The 18,178-nt window shown below is 28.8% G+C and overlaps 1 protein-coding gene across 5 annotated transcripts; it reads left to right on the top strand.

The window, feature by feature from the left end:
* The first annotated feature begins 703 nt into the window (after nt 1–703).
* Nucleotides 704–16,296, top strand: LOC145186667 (E3 ubiquitin-protein ligase TRIM9-like). 5 transcript variants are annotated; one of them, XM_090094769.1, is made up of 18 exons: nt 2,031–2,103; nt 3,506–3,822; nt 4,021–4,116; nt 4,309–4,384; nt 4,629–4,862; nt 5,161–5,183; nt 6,355–6,497; nt 10,024–10,290; nt 11,599–11,805; nt 11,921–12,250; nt 12,332–12,607; nt 12,905–13,084; nt 13,470–13,641; nt 14,696–14,871; nt 14,972–15,268; nt 15,412–15,597; nt 15,747–15,956; nt 16,157–16,296. In XM_090094769.1, the coding sequence occupies exons 5-18, from the start codon at nt 4,641–4,643 to the stop codon at nt 16,279–16,281; spliced, it is 2,814 nt and encodes a 937-aa protein (XP_089950895.1). In that variant the 5' UTR covers nt 2,031–2,103; nt 3,506–3,822; nt 4,021–4,116; nt 4,309–4,384; nt 4,629–4,640; the 3' UTR covers nt 16,282–16,296. The 5 variants fall into 5 exon arrangements, with proteins under 5 accessions (XP_089950893.1, XP_089950894.1, XP_089950895.1 ...); XM_090094767.1 differs by lacking the exons at nt 2,031–2,103; nt 4,309–4,384 and adding an exon at nt 704–1,086; XM_090094768.1 differs by lacking the exon at nt 4,309–4,384 and having other exon boundaries at nt 2,008–2,103.
* The last annotated feature ends 1,882 nt before the right edge of the window (nt 16,297–18,178 follow it).

Consider the following 18,178-nt stretch of genomic DNA (forward strand, 5'->3'; position numbering starts at 1 on the left):
AATATAAATGATAATAGTAACAGTTAAAGAAATAATGTTTTTTTTTAACAGTTAATACACTTTTAAAAGTTAATGCCAGGCTTGTACGAAACAGAGGAAGGAAAAGTTCTTTTAAATTTATATTGGAATAAAAACGAACGAACCAATGTTGTTTAAGTTTATTTTTAGAGAAACATTTCAACAAAGAGTAAATAACTTTGAGTAAGAATAACTTTGAGTAAGAATAACTTTGAGTAAGAATAACTTTGAGTAAGAATAACTTTGAGTAAGAATAACTTTGAGTAAGAATAGTCGATTGATGTCATTGTGCAAGAACATTCGATTATTGCTTTTTTTTTTTTTTTTTTTTTTTTTTTTTAAAGAAAATGATTTTTATGTTTAAACACTTATTTTTATAAAACAAAAAAGGTTTTAAATTAGAATCTAAAAAGTTGAAGCGACGTTAAAAATTCGGGCAAAAGATTACGGTAACGGAAATGGTTTTGTAAGATATTTTTCAGACGCAAGTATTTCAGTCATAAAAGAAAAATTCTACGCAAGCTTTTTTCTTTCTTCTTTTCAACCACCAACATTTTAAAAGCTTATTGATTAAAACGACTTCTCAAAGATTTATAAAAATCATCTCCTGCACTGTTTCAATTATTAATTTATTATTAATAAAAAAACACATTTTTTCAACATTTTATAAAAAATCACATCAATAAAATCCTTTCAAAAACACAAGTCAATCTAATGGATAAATGTTGAACTCATGTGTAAATCAGCCCATACATTAAAAACATTAAGTGGGGCTGTTTTTCCTACGGATTATGGAAGAATTTAAGTGCAACTTTTGTACAAACATTTTTCATGATCCAGTGCTTTTACCTTGCGGTGATGCAGTGTGTAAAAGGTGTCTTAAGGATTATTTAAAACTGAACCAAGTTACCCGACGTTCTGGAACAAAAAATAGATATGCCGATAAAGATGAAAAGTACTATTGTCCAATATGCGATGCAAGATTTTGTCTTGTGGATGGAGTGGACAGTCTTCCGAAGTTCGGAGTAATATCAAAAATGATTAATGACTCGCTCAGAACAAATGATGGTAATTCAACCAGTAACTTTTGATTTCTTTTTTTAAATATATGTAGTAACGTACAAAGGTTTAGGAATGATGCTTTAATTTTAGCTTTTTTTTTTGTAAACTTTTTTCTATTGGTTAAATCAGGCTGAAACTTTCAGTCTGATATGACAAAGAGAAACTTTCAGTCCAATTGTGGAAATCGATGTTATCAGTATGTTATCAGTAAGTTGAAATAAAAGTTTCATGATGTTCGAAATTTCAAAAATTAATCAGTACTTGATCGTGAGTTTCATTCTTCATAAAAAATTGCTGCAAGGCAATGGTGCGGCATTTAAAACCACAAGGTTAATAAGGGTATCAGTGTCGCTTTTTTTTCCAAGGCGTGCCTAATCAACTTAAAAAAATCATGTTTGTTTGTTGGCTTTCTCTATGTTTCTTTCCAACGATTCAAATCCTCCCACAAGTGTTCATGGGAGATTAGTCATATTAGATTAGTTTGTGATTCAAAAACATTTAGTTTAATTTTATTACATAATAATTACATGGGAGTAAAGCGATCGCAAATTTTGTAAAATAATCGTTTTTAGATAAAAGTGAACTTAGGTTGGAAACGTGAAACACGAGAAGTAAATTTATAAAGTAAAATTATTTAGAAATTTTTTTTTCATTACATTATTTTCAGTATGAACTCCTAGACCTGAATGTAGTCCAGAAGCATTTTGTTTTTCTTGAAAGCAACTCTTGGAGGATCCACACGGTGGACTCCTTAAAAGAGAGGGATGGAGTCTAAAGTCGAGAAAATGAATTCTGAAAAATGTTTAGAAAATGCGTTTTTAAAACTGAATAAATGTTTTCGTGGTTAAATTTTTTGCTTAAAATCTTATCACAGTTTTAAATCTTTTGTCAAATACCTAAAATGACAACCGGAGTTTTTTTAAAGTCAAAACTCCCGCGCCGAGTAAGATGAAAAACTTGAAAAAAAAATCCGTGGTAAAGAACAAAAAAAAATGTAAAATCAGGGTAAATCAGTGCACTGTGGTAAGAAACTTTGTAAAAAAACAAATTAACTTTACAACTTATGCATTTCAAATGCAATAACAGCCAAAATTAACATGTTCGCAATTAGCATCATACTTAACATTGTCCAGGAATAAATATTAAAAAAACCTGTGCATTGTTCAAAAAAGACAATCAATTGAAACCTAAGAATCTTAGGTACTCCACAAAGCTGAGCTGTGAATCTTAGGTACTCCACAAATCTGAGCAAAATTTTGAAATGAAATTCTTGTAAGATTGCTAGTTGTGGTGGTACCAAATCCAACAACAAACAAATCAAAATATAAGGCTTTAATTTTTTAAGTCTATCATATGCATGCATATCCCTAAAAAATGATCACTGAAACTCAAAATCTGTGATTTTTTGCAAGTATAAATTCCATTTTCTTAAAAAATATAATTTCAAGTCGGAATTTTAACAGTTTTTGAAGATTCCTTTTTTATGATTTTTGTTTTAATCAGCTATGTATTGTTAAAAATCTTTAATATATTTGACATATTTTATTAGCATATTGCTTATAAGGTCTTTTCTTTGAATTTATGTTGAAAGCTTTAGTGTAAATTTCAATAGAAAGTCAATATCAAAAGGTTTAATTATCATAATTATAATTTTTTCATTAAACTTGGCAAAATAATTTAATTCCATGCATTTTTTTCATATCATCCTTACCACTGTGTAGTGTAATAATCAGGGTAAAAAAAAAAGTGAACTGGGTGAAAAATTTTCTTTCTAAAAACCTATATACAAATATAAAACAAATACTAAGTTTAAAAAAAAAACAAAGCTGGTTTAATTGCTCATTTGTGATTTTACTTCCTTTAGGTTTAAGTTAGCTGTTGCTTTTTTAAGTGATTTATGAGCCTCGTCTCACATCTGAAGCCTTGTCTCATATCTGTAGCCTCGTCTCACATCTGTAGGCTTAACATAGTTTCTAAGATTTCTAAGGTTTCCCACTGACCGTTATAAAGATTTTGTGTTTTGTTAAAATTTAAAAAACATTTTGCTTTTAATTTTTTTACATACATTTTTTAAATCCATTTTTTATTACATAAAACATTATAACAAGCCCCAAATGTGGCCAGGCATGCAAGTTCATTAGTATTAGCTAAAAGTTGTGCAAAATGATAGAAATGATATAAAATCTGCTTAATAAAAACAGTTTAGGGATTTTTCTCAGTAAAAAGCATTGTAAAAGTGCAACACATTCTAATTAACTAATGAGTTAGACAAATTGATGTATTATATAAAAGCTAAAACAAAGTAAGACAATAAACAACTAGAGCTGAAAAAAAAAGGCTCATGCATCTTGTATTTCTTTAGCATGTTCCATCAGGTGCAATAAGTAATTTTTATATATAGTACATATATTTATCTTCTTTTTAGAAGGAGGTTTTGGCACTTGTGATTTTTGCTCAAAGTCAGAAAGTGCAGTATTAAAATGCTTTGAATCTGGGTATAAGTACTGTAATGAATGTTTTGATTCTATTCATGCAAATAATGAAACCAAAGTAAAGCATATGATAACATCAACTCAAGTAAACAATTTTGATTTTTATCATGTTTGCAAGTTTCATACTGATGAAAAAAAGAAGTTACTATGTACAGAATGTGGAGTGTGCATTTGTTTTTTGTGCAAAGAAATCGGATCTCATAAAAGTCATAAAACTGAGCTTGCTATTAATAAATGTGACATAGAAGTGGTAAGTTTTACAAGTTTTAATATATATTTGTACATTTAAATCTAGTTTGTTTTTTTAGAATTTATTTTGTAAACCTGAGTGCAAAGAATAGTTCAGTTTTAAACTGTTTATAAAACTATTATCAAACTATAATAGTTTATTGCTTTAATATCTTCATTTATTATAGCTTTATAAACATAATTGTTGTGTTTAATTCAGGAGAAGCTATATGAAAATTTGCATATTTGCCGAAGTAAATCATTGGAGCTCACAACAAACATACAAAAAGTTGAACAGTTTGCATTTGATTTGAAGGTTGGTTTTTATCATTCAATTAAAATTAAAATTAATTCAATTTACAGAATCTTTCTTAAAAATAAACAATCAAGTGCGAATATATTTTTGGTATTATTAGTTTATTTTAAAATTGTGGTGGTTTAAAAATCGAATCTTTTTTTTGAATTAATGGTAAAAGTAGTTTGTTAAAATCCTAAGCATAACATTTAGAGCAAGTTGTTTTTAGCATCTATGGTAAGAACCTGATTAATATGGCAAAGGATTATGGGAAAGTCTTCACTTTAAGGTAAAATTTCAAACTGAAGCTAAGATCTTATACACTCTGAGTCAGAATCTAGATTTTCCTAAGAAAATAAAGCCAACGGTGCATGTCATAACCCCTATTCAAATCAATAAGCTTAAAAATTGTTCACAAAAGAGGTAAAAGAAGGGATAAAATTAGCAAGTGAAGCATTTTGAAAAATGATTTTGTGAAAAATTATTTTGTGGTATAGATTAGTTTTAAGTTTTTTAAACAATTTCATTTAAAGCAATCTGGTTTGATGACAGAGGCAAACGTAAATCGTGAGTGTGATCAATTAATAGAACTTATTGAAGAAAAGCGTGCAAAAATGCTTGAGGAAATAGACACAAAATACTGTGGTGCATTAAATATGCTCAATACAAATTTAGAAGTTTTATCTACAAATCATAGTCAACTTTTAAAAATGCAAGACATAATCTCCTATGCAATTGATTGTGAAGATCCAGTGGCAATATTAGAAGTAATTTTTATTGTTGGTTTATGGGAAAAAAAGATTTGTTATTTTATTAGAGGAAAGAGTTATTCTATTTACAAAAATTTAGTTCTATAACAAATTTTTTTAATTTCTTTAAACAAAATTTCAGCTCTATAATTAATAGTTCTATAAAACCAGTATGAAATTGTTACAACTGCCAATTGGAGTTTTTATGCAAAATATTACAAAAATTTTTATGATTTTCCTCATCAAATAAAAAAGTAAAAATTGTAATGTAGTGATGATCTTTTCTTAACTTTATTCTTTTAACGTTCTTTTTTAGTCTATTCCTGGCATTGAAAAGAAGTAAGTTTTTAATAAGCATTTAAAACATTTCTAAAATTGCTGAACATTATGTTAAAAAAAGTAATATGTATTCTTATTCCTTTTTCTCACTGTACTAATAGGATATCATTATCTTCTTGCTAAAATTGATTTCATGTTCAGAGTATTGGTGTGAATGACATCAAAAAGATCCTCAAGTTTGGAAATAAAAGCCAACCTTCTTGTGAGTTGGTTGGTGAAGCTTGTGTTTTGTTCTTCTTGAGACAATCCCATTCCTCAAATGTCTTCTCTACCTTGGTTTGACAGTTTTAATGCTCTCTGATTGGGATTCTAGCTTAATATATTACAGTAATTCCTCAATTACTCAAGCGAAAATTATAAATTGCTATACTGCTGCAACAGTTTTAAAAATATTTGAACTCAACCAATCAACCATCAATACACAGAGGAGCTCATACATATACACATGTTTGAAGCTTTAAGATAAAGCTATAACATGTGATGCTGCATATAAATTTAAAAATAGTTTTAAATATTTGGTTTGAAATTTACAAATTTATCACTATTTCAAAAGTTATCAATCAATAAAAACTAAAGTTATACTTCTCCTGCTTAAAAGGAAGTGGTTGTAAATGGTCAGTCTGTAGCACTGATACAGACTACCAAAAGCTGACAACTACTTCCTTTTAGATATCGTAGCCAAATTTTTTGCTTTTAGCCATGTTATCTTTTTGAAATATAGTCAAAAGACATTCTTTTTGTAGTAAATCAAGTGATAGCTCAAGCTTGTTAAAGGATTTCAATATTTATAAATTGCATCTATGTGCAATTGTATGCTAAATGACCCATTTCTTTCCTTAGTACATTTTATGATGCAGTAGGTATTTTATTTTTTGGTTGGCTTTCTGAGTAAAAAGGTTTAGTTTTTAGGCAATCAACTTTGATTTTAATTTTGTCACTTAACATTGCTCATCACCATTTCAAACTATTTCTAAATTGCAGAAAGTTAAGAAGGCATGTTTCTGCTGCCTCTCACTCAAGTTAGTGCTTTAGAAGCGATTTAAGGAATATTAAGTAATATTTAAATTAGAGCTGGTAACACTTAGATTAGTTTTTTCATAGCACCATGAGAATAGGTAAACTGGTTTCTGTCATTTTTTCTGTCAACTTTTATTTAATTTTGTTCTCTTAGATTTAAAGAGGTAACCCTTAAGGCCATAGAAGATATTTCACAATGCAAAAAACTGGTGAAAGTATTTCCATTTAAAGGGATGATTGTGGATTCACAATCTGCAAAGAAAGCTTTAAGACAATTTTACTGGTTATTACCACCAAGTGAGATTTTTTTCTTCTTTTTAAATTATAATTTTTGAAGTACTTTGTTATGAAGTTTCAAAAGAAAGTACATTATAAACCTAAAATTTTCTAAAAGAAAATAATTTTCTATGAGAAAGTTTTTATAAATTTTTAGTGAGTCTTTCCACACAAACTTTATCTGTCAAAGTATTTGAACTTTTGATCCTCTGAGTTAATTTCATTAGTTCCCTTTGATTGAATGGCTTATAAGTAAAAGTTTTTTCCTAAAAATTTTATCTTCATATGATCAAGATATTCATTTTCAGAGAATATATCCACTGCTTATGCAATTGTTAAGGTTTATTGAAAGATTTGTATAATCTTATACATATGAATTTTACAAGTTTTTTGCCAAGAATAATTTTTTGGTTTCTTCAACATTGTTCTGAAAAAATTTTGAACTTCTTTTTTTTTTGAAACATGAATATTTCTTTAATGAAATTTTTTTATCAATTTTTCACCAAAACTTTTAAATACTAGAAAGAAAAATAAAAAGTGAAAAAAAGTGTTCCAAAAACCAAGGGCATGAAAACTTTTTTAAAAGAATGCACTTCAAACTTAGCTTTCAACTGCGTTTCCAATTGGAGTTCTTTTCCCCACCCATTTTGTTACAGAGAGACTCAATGTTACTAAAACAAATAAAGTATCCTCTTCTTTAGAATACTGTAACAGCTTTCTGTATCTATTGCGATAAAACTATATTCTCACATCTGGAAGTAACAAATTATTTTCAGCCACCTTCAAGGATACCTGCTCTGTTGATTTGTGGATAACTGAATATTTGAATTTTGATTTATTTGTTGAATTTTGATTGGTTTGTTGACTTTTGGTTTGTTTCTTTATTGAACTTGATTGTTGATTAAACAAAAGTAGCACGATCTTGTAACACAATCTTTAGTTTATATCAAATTGGCTTCCTTCCATCTCTTGTTAAATTTTCAATTTGTTAAACATCTCCCACAACTAAGGTTTTAATGAATGTTGTATGAACTTCCCAGCACTTGGTTTTGCTGTTAGCATGTGTAATTTTTTTACTAATCTGTCAAAAATATATATACCTCTCAAAATTGTTTTTAGTAAGAAGTTTATTTTTGTTCATGTATGTCGTTAAAACAAGTTACTTTAAAGAATTACCTCAAAAAGTTACCCTTTCTAAAAATACCATTTTGACTTGTGGAATTGTATAATAGTGTGTAATAGAACCAAAATGTTTGGTTTTTTCAAAGATTTTTAATTATTTTTAATCTATAACTTTTTGTAACAAAACAAGTAAACTGAGTTTTAACTTTTATTTTATATATATGTTTAGAAAAAAAAAAATGACAGGCCATGATAGCAAGTTTAATATGGGGATTAAAAAATCATAAACATTTTTCATTTTTCACATTTATTGGTATTTTTAAATATATGAAGAGCCTAACCATAAATTTAATATCAATTTTATATAGTATTGTTAGTGACACTATTTATAATATGCTTTTTACATCCAGTCAGAATAGTTGTGAGTAACAAGTTGGCAGTACTGCAGCACATATAAATTGTAGTAATTATCTGTCTTGTTTTGATGCTCATATGCTCATCTTTTTGTTTTGTTCTAGTTAAAGATTGAGGTTATTTTTATGTTGCTATGAGATATTGCAGTGCATTTTGTGAATGTTTTAAAAGAAGAGCCTATGAAACATGACAAGTACTCTATTAGTAATACAGTTATATGTAGTAAGGTAACTGATAAACTGTGTGCTATATGGAAGAAAACAGGAATAAAAGTACATAGGAAAGACAAAGTGAAACAGAAAAATGAGACTATCTTGGACAAGGATGACTTTAAACGCTTAGATGTTAAAGTCAGAAATATGAAGCTACAGCAAGATTCTGCTATTTCTATTTTCAAAGAGCAGCTCAAGAATAAGGATTTCTTACTAAGAGATCATTACAAGGAATGCACTGAACTTATGTTAATTTTACTTGGGGAAGTTCTAGATAAAGGTGTACATTGGTGTAAGCCTAGAGCCTTTCATCATGTAAGATGGATGTTATCTGTGATATATGCTGCTAAAATGTACCTCTTCAGAGATGGGCTGTAATGAGGAAACTTCTGTGAAGCTAAAAGATATGTCTTTTTAATGCTCTTGTGTATGTCAAGCACTGGTTGGCATGCCCCGTTGGAGTTGATGCTCCTTTTAATGACTTGAAACTTTTCAATGAGCTGCAGGACATCAAAGTCATCAACAAGGAAGTATCAGAAAGGACCTCAAGAATATTTGAAAATCATTTTTGGTATTTAATCGACGAGATTGCAGTTTTTTCATTGTTTTCAAAAAAGTTGTCTGACAATAAAAAAAGAATATTGTTAAAAAACTCCAATCCTACCAATATGGTGAGCTGAAAAAAGGTACACCAACCTTTCCTGTAAAGACAAAAAATACAAAAATTCCATCATTGATTGGGCAAAACTCTTGGCTTCTGTTTTCAGCCATTCAGTGTTTAAAACCCTTGGTCAAACCAAGGGTTTCAAACACTGAATGGCTGAAAAGTCCAGTGCAAACATGGGAGGAGAGCAAAGACTATCTTAAAGCATAAAAAATTTTAAAAAACACTAGAGTTGTTAATGATGTTGCTGAGAGAGGTGTAAAATTGATGCAAGACATTTCATTGTCCCTCTCAAAAGATGAAAAAAGCAAGCAAAGTGTGTTACAACGAGTTGAAAACCATGGAAAGTGTTTTTACTGATTTCAGAAAGGCAACTTTGATTAATCTTTAAAAAAAAATTTTACTGGTGTAGTTACAATTTTCCATTTAAATCAAATTGTAATAGCTTTGTGTATTCCTTCATATTCAAATGTATAATAAGTTAGAAAAATGTATTGTTTTTTTTAACAAGAATAATTTTCAAAGTTGTTCAAGATATATTGAGAAATACCAATAAACGTGAAAATGAGTAATATGTATCATGTTTTATATCCCCATATTAAACTTGTTATTATGGCCTATAATTTTTTTTTTCTGAACATATATGTAACAGAAAAGTTAAAACTGAGTCTACTTGTTTGTTTACTTACAAAAAGTTATAAATTAAAAATAATTAAAAAACTTTGAAAAAACCAAACAAATTTTTTTAGGGGGACTTGGGGCACGGGTTAGGGTTAACATTATGGGCTGAAATTTGAAATTGAGGGTTTATAGGCTACCCATCACCAGAAAACAGCCGGGGAGATTGACATTTTTAAACTTTGGTTTTTTCGGAACATCCAATTGTGGAAACCTGCCTTAAAGAGTCTTTTACCTCAATTTTTTGGAAAATTTTATTAAATTTTTAATGAAATTTCATTAAAAAAAATCTGAAACCTAAAAATTTATTATTGCTTTTTTTTTAGATGTTTTTTATATATTTTATTTACATATAAAAAATATATTTTACTATTTTTATAATTTAATTATTAACTCTTTGATATAAACTCTGTTTTTTTTAGTTATTTATAGTTAACATTGCTGTTTTATTGGATAGGAGAAGCCCAATTCCAAGTTGATGCCTGTCAAGTGGAAAATAACAAAGTTTTTCTTGTTTGGAAGCAGTCACTGGACAAAATAAACAAGTTTTATTTAGAGAAGAGCAGCAATGGTGTAGAATTTGAAGTCATCTATGAAGGGCAGCAGTCATTTTTTGATTGTGTTAATTTGAAGTACAATGAAAAAGTTTATTTTTGTGTTTACGCAAGCAATCAAGCTGGTAAAGGATCTCTTTCAAAGATAATATCCTTTAAAACTGCTCAAGGTTTGTGGTTTAATGATAGTTATTAATGTCTTTGGAATATGAAATATCAAGTTTTAATGTGGCTTAGATAAAAATACTTAAGATGCTAAAGTGTTAAGTGCTAAATTCTCTATCAACTAACTAAATTTTCTAAACTTTTTTCGGCATACTTTTTTGATTTTGTTTCTTTTATTTGAAGTTTAGTCCATTTAAAGAATTCAATGAATTGATTTTTTGAAGAAATTCAAAATGGTACTAAAGATATTCAAATTTTAAATAAAACCCAATTTACCATTTAGGTATGACTTACTTAGTAACTTAAAAAAAATTAATTTTGTAAAATCTTCAGATTTAGTTATTTAAAGATATTGAAATTATGCAATTAAAATCAACTTTTTGCAGGGAATGTATTTTTAGTGAATAAAAGTCTTTGAAGCCTAAAGTTTTCATGTTATTAGCAAAATTTTTATTGACTAAGCAAATTTTCACACCATATTTCAAAAAAGTTTTTTTTTTTATGGGCTATATTTTAGTGATAAATGTATCATACCTATGACTCATGTTCTAGACATAATTACTTCTCTAAGAACTGTTACGGGATTAAAATGTACAGTAAATTTAGAAGAATTTGATTTAATAACAAAAAGATTCCTAAACTGTAAAATATTAGTAGTAAAAAAGAGTTAAAAAAAAAAAAAAAAGTAAAGAAATATAAACTTATTTGAAATTTTTTATTTCTTCTGAAAAGTTTCTTAAAATAGATAACGCTGTCATTATTTTTGTAACAGGACATTCACTAAAATTACTTTAAAAGAAAAGTGAAATAAAATTTTTGAAACTTCTTTCTTTGCAAAGCAGCAAAGATTTTATGAAATTATATTTTTAAATTAAATTGGCCTTAAATGTTAAATTGAATCATTAAAAGTTTGATTATCTCAAGAACTGCTTTGAATTTGCTGCCCAAATTCATTTCATTAAGTTCTATAACTGTACCAAGTTTCAACAAAATTAAAAAGGTTAAACAACCTTATTGAGTTGATATAGAGTTACTTTAAAGATACTTAAGTGACTGCTGCATAAATACTTTATCATATCTTATATACAGATAAATGATGTATATATATAGACATATATATATAGATATATGAGCATGAGTTGTCAATACTTTTATGATTTCTTTGTTTTATTTGTAAAATAATGTTAAAAAAATATTGTCATAGATGTTATTTCTAAAGTTTAGAACTTACTTTAATTTTTGATTTTGTGTTAATACTCAGAAGTAAAATAATAATTTTTTCTTTTCACATGTTTTTTTCATGCTGTTTTTAGGCTTCACTTTTAAGATTGATCAAACAAAAACTCATCCAACTGTGAAAATTTCACGAGATTTTCTTAGTTTTCGAGTAAAAAGTACAGGTTCCAGGGAGGTATTCACTAATGCTGTAGTCAAATCTGGACAGCATTTTTGGCAAATCAAAGTTGATCAAATAATTATGAATGAAGAGGGTCATGGCTCAATTTCTCTTGGTGTTATTGGTAAGAATATATTTTGTATGATATTTTGTATGATATTTTGTATGATATTTTGTTTTTGCAAGTATTTAATGTTTGTTTCTCAATTTTTAAGGATTTTTTTTTTTACATTTTTAAGGTGACAATGATATTGAAAAAAGGAACACTCTGCTTTACATTTTACAGTTCAATCCAAATAACCAAAATAAAAAGGTTTCAACAAACATGGTATTGAACTATCTTGAATCTCCTTCTGATTTGATTGACCAAAACTTATCTTTTGTACTGGATTTGGATAACTTATACTTTGATATCTTTATGAATGGACGGCTTCAAATACCAAACTTGTTAAATAAACACTCATTTACAAATATTGAGAAATGTGGTTACAGTGTGTTTGTAAATGCAACTGATTTATGCATCCAGATGTCTTTTGTAAATGGTTTAATAATGCCGTTAAAACCACCAGGTTTTTTTCTTTTAACAGCCTTTTCTATTTTTCTTTTTCTATCTTCCTCTTTTTTTAATGTCAAAGTATTTGTCTTTTAAGATTCACCAGTTTTTCTTGAAGAGGAATGTCTTTCAACAAACTTGGCAATCTCTTATAAATGGGAGACAGTTGCACATGGTATAGATTGTTATCTTCTTGAAGTTGTAAAAGATAAAAAGAGCTTTGGTGATGTTCTGCCTGTGTACAGAGGCAGAGGGGGTTACTTTTTGTATGAAACTAAAACTTACAATGAAACTCTGTATGCTCGTCTATTTGCTTTAAATGTTGTTGGTATGAGCAAGCCTAGCAAAATTATTGCTCTGTCAACTCCCAATGGTGTGTGGTATTTTACAGAATAAATTTTATTTTTTTTTTACATTAAATGAAATTTAGTTTTTTTAAGTAATTCACCTCTTTTTTATGCATTTCTTTTTTATTTATTGTTTGCATCATCAGTAGTTTTTAAATTCTCTTTTTTGTTATTTTTCTTTCTTTTTTTTTTTTTAAATCTATTTTATGACATTAAGTTGATGTTGTGTAAATAAATATTTGATATATAAATTACTATTTTTAAATTATCATCTGTTATGAATGCGTAAAAATTTAAATATTATTTTATTCTTCAAACTTTAGGCATCAACTTTTCATTTGAGCATTTAAAAAAAAAAAGTCTTCAACTTTGGGAAGAAAACAGATCTGTTGAATACTCAAGTAACGAACCTGTTCTTTTGTTTGCAAATTATTTGCTCAATAGGGGGGTTCACTTTTGGAGGTTTCAGTTAGAGCATTTCCAAGGAAAGTCTTCTAAGATTGGTAATTTGTTTTTTTAAATAAATTTTCAAATACAGTGGTGTTAAGTTGTCTTTAATATTTTTTTTTTTTTTTTTTTTTTTTTTTTTTTTTTTTTTTTTGTTAAAAAGGCTTTTATAATTTTTTTTTTATAGTTTAGTATGGAGAATAGTTGTGTCACATAATTTATCTGTCGTTTGGAATATTATAATTATGTGTGGAATAATTAATTTTATAGAAAACCTTTATCGTTTTCATGGGCTGTTATAGTTTCATGAGTTTTAATGTGTTACTTGCCTAATGATGTATGTTATACTAGTTACTTTAATTAGTGTAGTCATGCATCATTAGGCAAGTAACACATTAAAACATATTGTGTGTGAAACATTTCCAAAAACTTGTTTATTAGGTTTTGGTTTAGCAAAGTATGGTATTTCAATCAAAGACTTTGGAATAACTGATTCATTTGTCGTGTTAGTCTCTAAAGCACCACAGGACAACTTGTTTGGACAAACCATATATGTTGTTGAAAAGCACATATGCCAAAGTGACATTGCTTTCTTGGTTGATATGTCTACCAGGTTTGTTTGTTAGCGAGATGTTTGTTACTTAAAATTATAAAAATATTTAAGTAAATATTATGGGATGTGTCAAACATTTTCAGCAATGGCTGAGCCACTTAAAGTCTTTGGTGAAATTGTTAGAATTTGCTGTGTTCACAAAAATATTGTGAAAAGAGAAGGAAATGACAGCAAGTTACATTCGATTTATGTTGATTTTTTACTGAATCTTCACAAATTCAATGTGAGCAATCAAAGTTATGACAATCGAAATTGTTGACAACAAACAATAATAGTACATAATTGAACATTACGTTACCAACCAAAGGTCTGGGACCATTTGAGAAAAAAGTAAAAAAGGAAAGTTAATAAATGAATTAATCGTAAAGTGTTAGAAAAATCAGATAAAAATCGATTAAAATTAAAATTTATAACAGAAAAAAAAACTAAAGAAAACATAATAAAAATCAACGAGGTTTAAATACTGTTATATCTAAAACTCTTTCATAAAAAAAAAACCCACAAAAAAATTATGTAAAAATATTTTAAAGAACATGATTTGGCTTTATAGAGACCAATCATATTCGTTTAAATATTTTTACCTAATTATCTTTCTAAATAACCCCAGCATTATTTACAGCCATATTTTTAATCCTTGTCCTGTTTGAAAATAAGTCCAACGCCATTTAATCCCAACCGCAGATGGAACTGCATTTTGTTCATGAATTTCAATTCTGTTCTTCTTGTTTCATCAAATGTCATTAAGCATTAACAAATCGAAGATAACACCCCAGTGTTCTCATTGAGGATTTTAAACATATTTCTATATCCTATTATTACACTTTTGAAAAAATAGAAATATTAGCATTTCTTACTAATTGAAATTTGTAGCAATAATAGTTTTACTTTTAACAGAATGCCACAGTTTGTAAATAACTTTATATTTACAAGTATTTCTCAAACTTTTGGCCGGCATTGTAACAGGTTCGTTGTTTTCAATCTTACATAAAATTTGTATTGTTCTTATTTGTGTATAATAAATTTTGAAAGTGAAGTAAAAAATTTCGTTGCTTAGGAAATTATATTGTTACTTCAATGGTGTCTTGCTTCTTCAAAAAAATGACACGCAGTTTAATGTTAAGCAAATCTGCTCGTTTTCCGATGTGCCTGCAAAAGTGGTTCCTTGTGTAATGTTGGTGGGAAATGTTAAAGTTTTACTAAAGTGTAATATCCCGTTACCTGGTGTGCCAGGTTAAAATTTGCGTAGTATTCTTTTTTTTACTTTTAAATTTGTTTGTTATGAAGTTGAATAAATATAACATTAGTTTTGATTATTTCTCTCGCATTTTAGCTCCTTCATTCTTCAAGTACTTTGTTTGTGAAAATATCTCTTGTCATTTTGAATGGACCCCGTCTAGTAGAGCTGGTTCTTACACGGATTATTTTATTTTAAAAGTTGCAGTTATCGCTGTTACTTCACAACAACTTCCGAATGATGAAAAGTTTGAAGAAGTTTACAGAGGAACGCGCACTGTTTTCGTGCTTCACCCAGTTAAATATAACAGCAAGATAATAGCTTCAGTCACGTCCGTAAATTATGCAGGTGAAAGTATGGAGTCAGAACGAGTTACGGTTTATTCAGCGACTGGTAATTTTTGTTTATTTGTTCATTCAAAATGATTAAAATTATTGCTGTACCCCTCGAAGCGCTGTTCCTCTCCAGGCGCTGTTTCCCTCGAAGATAAATAAACTTTTTTCAACATATCGCGATTAAATTTTAAAACATTTTAGGATTCCGGTTCAAGTTCAATGGCAATAAATCAGACGTGTTAGAGCTCGATAACGACGGCTACGCAGTTCAACTGAAAGTTCGTGTTCATAGTTTTGCACTTGGGAATGAGTTGATTAAAGTTGGCTTTCACTCTTGGAGCATTAAAATTGACGAATTTTTTGACAAAAATCACATGTCTGTTGTTGGTAAGTTCTAAAGCGATTGTGGCACGCAAAAGGAAAATTACACGTACTTGGATAGGCAATTTTTCTATACCAGTCAAGGAATAAATGTAGCTCTGTTTTGTTTTGTTTTACTTCGAGCAATTTTTTCCTGATACCTCTGATTTTTTCAGGTATCGGATTATCAAAGTTCGAATTAAACGATCCTATTCTGGGAGAAGATAGTTTCTCCTATGCGCTACAAATAATTGAGCATCCCAAAGTGAATCTTTGTCATACTAAACATCGATATCAAACTCGAATGAATAGTTCGAAAGCATGTGGTACAGTGGTCACTGTAGATGTAAATTTAGATGAGCATTGGGTAAACATATATCTTAATGGTAAGAGATTTATTATAAGGCGTTATTCCCAATGTAACCAATAAAATTGCGTTTGGCGAAATTGATTAAAAATGTTATTTTGAATTTGTTTAAGTCTTTGATCATTTCAATAAAAAAACAACTTATTTTTTGCTATTTTCATTATTGCTATATATTCTATTTATTGCGATAATTTCTATCTCTTATAGTTCTGTTTTTAGGAACGCGTCTTTGTAGTGACGAAAACGATCCAAATAAGCCTACTTTTGAAAGCGTGTATGGAGAGTTTTACCCCGCTGTCAGTTTATACGGCAGCCATTTAAAGCTCTCAATAGTAAATGACTAAATAGCCTTCTCAATATCCTCAGTAGTTGTTTTTCTGTATTACGCAGATAAAATGCCTATACAACGTGTTAGAAGCATATATGATAAGAAATATTTCAGGTCTGCGTGCAATCCTAGTCTTGATTGTAAGACAAAACGTTGTTTTTTACGGTTGAAAATTTCTACTTGAAATACCACGTCCTAAATGATTATATGAGCATGGATTAGGATTGTGATATTTAGCTGACTGCTTTTTCTCGATTAAAAATTAAACAGCTGTGTTCAAAGCGATGATTGTATAAAAGAATTGAGAAATTGAGGATTTCTTTTTTCAACAACAACAAAAATATTTTCGATGTTCTAAGACACTCTATAATCCAAATTTTCCAGATCTACTAAAACCTCATAAATATAATATTTCATATAATATCATATAATCATAGACCGGGTGAATTAAAATGAGCAATTGCTTTTACTCAGTAATTGGTCAGCTTTACGTGAATAAAAACTTCAACAACTTTTTTTATGTTTTTATTAAAGTAAAATTGAGCAATTACTGAGTAAATTGCTTATCTTTACGTGAACAAAAATATGAGGAAAACTGCTGAAGTTTTTATTCACGTAAAGCTGATCAATTACTGAGTAAAAGCAATTGCTCATTTTTATTCACCCGGCCTCATAACTCATAAATATAATATGTAAATTTTATACCGTGCACTTTTCCGAAAATTCCCTCAAAAATCGTCATAAAATACCGCTTACACATATTTACATTTTTTAGCTTTCACTGGTAAAAACTTTTAAAATTATTAGCTCCGTAATCACTTCCTCACCGGTGGGCAAGGAATGGCCAGAGGGGGCTGGTTTCAGCCATAAGCAGCCTGAACATGGAGTCCGCGGTAGTCCAAACCTGGCCTAAAACCTTCCCTGTGCAAAATTTGGTGAGTTGATTTATACTATAAATCAAGGACAGGTTTTTGTTTGGAGAGAAGATTATTGTGATTTATCGACGCGTTTGTAGCGAAAAAGCTACATCACCACAGTGTGGTTCAGTTCCCAAAAACATGAATTCATAGCTATAATTGCATTTATGATTAATACAGCAAAGTTTTATAATAGCTGGGAAACCCGGCGCTTTGCATCGGTTATTCCAGCTTGTGTTAAATATGTTAAAAATTCGCTATCAAAATAACGGGATTTGCAGTAAAAGAACATGTTGATACAGTATCCTATATTTTGTATAACGACTGAACAACTGCGCTCTAGAAGTTCTGAACACCTTTTAAATTGTATAGCATACCCATTTGATTCCACAACCTCTCACAATTCAGCTGTTAAATTGGGTTGTGGGAGGTTGTGGAATGTAATCTCGGACACAGCAAACTGCTTTTTCAAGATCAGTCTTATGATTTTTGGTTCAGATCTAATTACTGGGTAAGCGAGTCCATAACCTGAATTTTTTTTTAATAAAACCATTTATTATAGTTTTGTTTCTGCTTCGGGTCATTGTCTTAAATACCTATTTATATGGATTTTATATTCAGCGTAGGGTAGCATGATCTTTTGAAAGATACTGCACTGAATTGGAATTCAAATTTGTTTTTGGTAGAAGTATTTTTGGGCTTTTGTTTCGCTTGAAACGCCCAATGTTTTGAAATTGTTTGGCAGTTGTAAATTTTTTTCCTCTAACTTTAAATTTTAATTTAAATTTCATGTTAACCATGTGGTAGGTGAATATTCGACAATATCCGGAGCTTTTTTTATAAATTCTGCCTTGTTTACGTAGGTTTCTGATCAATGTGTGTTTTTCCTCAAGGCAACTCTTTCCAACGCCCGATTTGATGGTAAATTTTAAAATAACTTAAAAACTCGTCAAAAAGAAAAACATAAAAAAGTGTGCAAATGCTTTAAAGTAAAAG

Source organism: Hydra viridissima, unplaced genomic scaffold (genome assembly GCF_058129835.1).
Source record: "Hydra viridissima isolate aposymbiotic clone 2 unplaced genomic scaffold, HvirCarnegie_v1 scaffold_8, whole genome shotgun sequence".
Taxonomy (NCBI): domain Eukaryota; kingdom Metazoa; phylum Cnidaria; class Hydrozoa; order Anthoathecata; family Hydridae; genus Hydra; species Hydra viridissima.